This window comes from Crocodylus porosus, unplaced genomic scaffold, assembly GCF_001723895.1.
Source record: "Crocodylus porosus isolate Cpor-Errol unplaced genomic scaffold, CroPor_comp1, whole genome shotgun sequence".
Taxonomy (NCBI): domain Eukaryota; kingdom Metazoa; phylum Chordata; order Crocodylia; family Crocodylidae; genus Crocodylus; species Crocodylus porosus.
This window is the reverse complement of record NW_017728948.1, coordinates 59,980,303-59,984,833: the sequence shown is the minus strand read 5'-3', so window position 1 is coordinate 59,984,833 and position 4,531 is coordinate 59,980,303. Positions and strand designations below refer to the sequence as shown.

The window sequence follows — 4,531 nt, the reverse complement described above, 5'->3', positions numbered from 1 at the left end:
AAACGTGCTCTGGCAGGTCCAGCAGCAGGTCCAGCCTCGCCACAGCATCCAACAGATGAAAAAGGAAAATAAAAAAAACACAAGCACAAAAAAACATAACACTGGCCCCAGCCCTGCTCCTTCGAGGCAGAGGGGGACGGTGAGGACAGACTGGCACAGCAAAGCACTGCCATGACAGCAGGGAGTGGGTGGGATGGAAGAAGGGGGGGGGCACACAGCCAGACACAGGGGCAGGGGGGGAGCCCTACAGGGCCAGAGGCAGAGCAGCAGCAGCATGGGACATTGCATGGTGGCGCTTCATTCCCGCCCACCCCTCCTTATCATTCTTCACCAGCAGTTGGTATTATTAGAAAGCTAACATTCTTAATAGAAAATATACATTTATAATACTTCAAAAGGTATGCTTTATTCTGACAGTAAAATAGTAACATGGCAAATATTGCAAGATTATAAAGCAGACAGTTGACTTGTAAATTGGCACCTGGACTTCATAAGGTTGGTTGGTGTTTTCTGCAGTATTTTAGAAGTTAACTTTTATAGGTTAAATTTAATGACTAACATTTGTAATACTAACCACTATTTGGTGGTGTTTCTACAGGGGAGAATGGCTTTACTAGCAGCAAACAGCTGCTTTATAAGATGTAATGAAGAGGGAGACATAGAAGCCAAAAGTAAAATGGCAGGTGAAGAAGAAATGGTCAAGGTAATTTATAAGATGGATAATTTTTGATTGTTGTTGTCAGTGTGAGTATTATAATGCAAAATGTAAGAATGCATACTTTGAAAAACATTTATGGAAGAGTTGGTCATAGATAACCTCGGATCTAATAATCGTAAGTTGATTATCTGATTTAAATGAAAGGATAAGCAGAATTAGCAAAACTTAGCTACTCTTAAGAACCTATTTCAAAAACACAAATCTTAATAAAACTAAGGGAACTTATTAGTAAAGTCAACTGGACAAGAGCACAAGGACTTTAAGGCAGAGGAAGTTTGGAATTTCTTTGCTTCAAAAATGGAACATACATCCCAAACAAAAAGAAGAGAAACTTATCAGAAGGGGTATGCCAGACATTGATGAATAACCATTTCAAATATTGTTAGGACTAAGCAAGAGAGCCTACATGGAATGGAAATGAGATTGATCAATAAAGGAAGTTGTGTCTTAAAAATTAAGAAGTATGAGGCTCACCAAAAGTCCAGCTAAGTTAGCCTTTGAAAAGGAGATACCAGCAAGAGGGTTTTTCAAACATATAAATAGAGAAAACAAAAAAAGGAGTTCCACAAGCTGTAAATCCCTAGATCCTTCAGCCTCTTGTCTAATGACTTGTTTTCCAAGCCCTTTATCACCTTTGTTGCCTGCCTCTTGACTCTTGAACTTCATGTCCTTTTTAAAACATAGAGCCCAGAACTGCACGCAGTACTCCAGATAGGGCCTAACCACAAGAAAAAGATGGGTTAAATAGAGGCACTAACACCTCCCAAGTCTTAGACCTAATGCATAATTGTATAGAAATAAAAATTAATATTTAAAAAACTAAGAAAAGCAATGTAATCTTCATCTCTATTCTATGAGCCAAAAATATGACATAGCTGTGAAAAAGGCAAATGTTGTGTTAGGAGTGGTATTTCCAGTTGAGAGAGAGAAAATGTAAATGCTGTTATTAAGGTTATTGATGAAGTCTTACCTAGAGTACTGACTGCAGTTCTGATCACCCATATTCAAGCTAGTTGGGTTCAGATTCAAACTGAAGGAGTTGCAGTAAAGGGCTATGAGAATAACCAAGGGAATTGAGAGCCTAATGTAAGACACTAAGGGCTCCTATACACGTGCAGGGAGTCTGCTCCAACATGATGCAATTCCAGAGCGTTGGAAAGGACTTGATTAATCAAGTCTGCTGGAGCGTGGAAATTTAATTCTGCTCCAGCAGCCTTCAGTGTTGCATCTATCAGCATCCCCACACTGAAAAATGGTGGCGGGGCACTTTAAACTAAAGCTTGTTTGAGTTTTAGTTTAGCTCCACCACCATTTTTTTAGCATGAGGATGCTAGTACATGTGAGGTTCCAGGCACTTTTAATTAACATGGATCTTGAAGCTGCACTAATTTAAAGCTCCCTTCTTCCCCCCCATGCCCCTACTTCCTGGAGCACACGTATAAACACCCTAAAAGAGCAGCTTGCCAAGCAGATCAAAGGCTGAGAAGAGGATATCATTTCTATCAGTAAATGCCTTGTTGGGCAGGAAAGGACACCTGAGAGGAAGAACAGGTATTTAAGATAAAGGTCAGCACTGGCACAAAATGGGAATAATTTGAGCATAAATAAAAGTTACCCTGGAAATTAGGCTTCTAACCATCAGAAGACAACAGCCTGTTAGTAGGAGTACGTTTTGGGGGAAGGGGGAGTGCAAAATCCTGGCTTGTTTTAGCAAGCAGCTTGTTTGGTGTGTGAAAGGGATTTTACAGCAATAGCAGGGAGCAGGACCTGATGCTACCGGGAGGTCCTTCCTAGGCCTCCATTCCAACTTTGGAAAACATTTTTGTTAAGTAATGTTCTTTGATTTTTCATTAGGAAATTACCAAGCTGAAAAACTCAACATCTGTTAAATTCTGAATAACTTGGATGTCAAAATATTTTTTGTCAACAGCTGTATTTAAATAATGTGCATTTTTTCTGTTTTGTTCTCTATTCTTAACTGACAAGATCCGTACTTGTGCTGAAAGAGAAACTGAAAAGAAAGACGATATTCCACAAGAAGACAAAGGAAATGTTAAACAATGTGAAGTCAATTACGTGTACGTGGTTTGAGAGCAATTCAGGTGTTATCCTTCTACATTTAAAGTATTCTGTCCAGTAAGAACCATCTGTGCTCAGATACCCAATTTTCCCTTGCATAAAACCTTTCTAGGCCCTGAGTCTTGAACCTACCATGCTTCTAGTTGAATGAACTCATTAATGTGCTGGTCACGGACTCTGACCATTCAGAAACCTTGTTGAACATCCAGTAGCTGAATTCACAGCACACACAGTGAAATATGAGAGACCACAATGCTTCTCTGCCAGTTTAATCTATACATGGAACTTTGAGATCTTAGTACAGTTGTTGAATGTTATACATGCTTCGGTGGAACTGGAAATGTTGTCACACTCTTTATTTTTCTTTTTAGAAAAAAGTTCCAAAGTTTCCAAGACCATAAACTCAAAATAAGCCAAGAAGATGCTAAAGCTCTCAAAAAAGCCAGAAAAGAAGGCACTTTTCATGAGACACTGCTAGACAGGTAATTTCCATCCAAAAAATAATTTACTAAGTAAACAAAAACTTTGGAACTCTAATATACCTAGAGCACTAAAGACAACTAGAGTTAAGGTTGCCTAATTTTTCCTCTGTGGTCCATTTTCTGTATTTTCAGCAAAACAGGTTTGGTCAGTTGAGAACAAATTTTTTGATGTATAAAAGCAAACTTCTCATAACTTGTTCTTTCATCTGTTTCCCTCCAAGAACCCTTTTCTCATTGAGTACGACACAGAATCCAACAATAGGAAGTCTAGTTGTTCTAAATTATGGAATCCTTTTTCTTTTTCAGGTAGAAGCAGAAAGCAATTTATTTTTTTTTTTTTTTTTTGTAATGTTGAAAATTTAGTTTGTTAATGCTGAAGTCAGAAAATGTTGCAATTTTAAGTTTACACATGTGGCAATTGAGTATATTCTTTATTGTGTTTCTAGATTCCCCATGGCCAAAATGTAACTTCTTCAGAATGAGCCAGCTTTGAAGTTACAGTGCTATCTATCTAGATTTAAAGGCAGCTGAACTGCAAAGCTGGATAGCCATGATGAAAAGCTGTTTTCTAAATTGTGGTAATCCAAAGAGTAAAGCAAAAAGAATACTACTAGTCATGGCTGATTCTTGAAGATTTCAAAGTATGCCAGACTGTTCTTCCTCACTTATTTTTAATTACCTTTTCCATAAAGTTTTTGGGCGTCTGTCCTCTCCTCTCCACCCTCCCATGGATTTATAGATTTAGAGTTATACTAAATAACTATATGGGTGCATCTGCATGGTCATTAATGCACTTCTGCTAATGCTTAGTAAATTTTGTACCTCCATTGTGAGGTACTAAAAGAAGGTGATTAATGTGAATTAGCAGAAGCGCATAGTTTTTGTGATGCTTGAATGCATGGTAAAATAAGCTAATGTGCACGTGTAGAGGCGCCCCATGTTTCCCAGTATGGGTTTGCCCTTGTCTGAATGGCTTCATATGGCAGTATATAACATTCACATAAAAAAGAATTAACCTGTCATAGACTGTGACTGCAGCCAAAATTTCAAAATAAAAATTCTTTCACTAAGTGAATTTCCTGAACATCGTTAGATTTGTAATGCTTTAATATTTAAAACAAAATATTTAATGTAACATTTACATTACTGAATACTGACGAAAAACAACCTCATATTATGTCAGCCTTGACATTTTAACCCTGCTAAAACCAGCAAAACATATAGATGAATAATGTATTTAGGTTATAGAAAA

The 4,531-nt window shown here is 37.7% G+C and overlaps 1 protein-coding gene across 1 annotated transcript in view; it reads left to right on the top strand.

Moving 5' to 3' along the window:
- Positions 1-4,531, top strand: part of FRG1 (FSHD region gene 1) — an 11,619-nt gene that overhangs the window by 5,158 nt on the left and 1,930 nt on the right. The window contains exons 6-8 of the mRNA XM_019553238.1: positions 599-703; positions 2,705-2,796; positions 3,169-3,279. Coding sequence (XP_019408783.1) covers positions 599-703; positions 2,705-2,796; positions 3,169-3,279 — 308 coding nt within the window. The remainder of the gene's footprint in view (positions 1-598; positions 704-2,704; positions 2,797-3,168; positions 3,280-4,531) is intronic.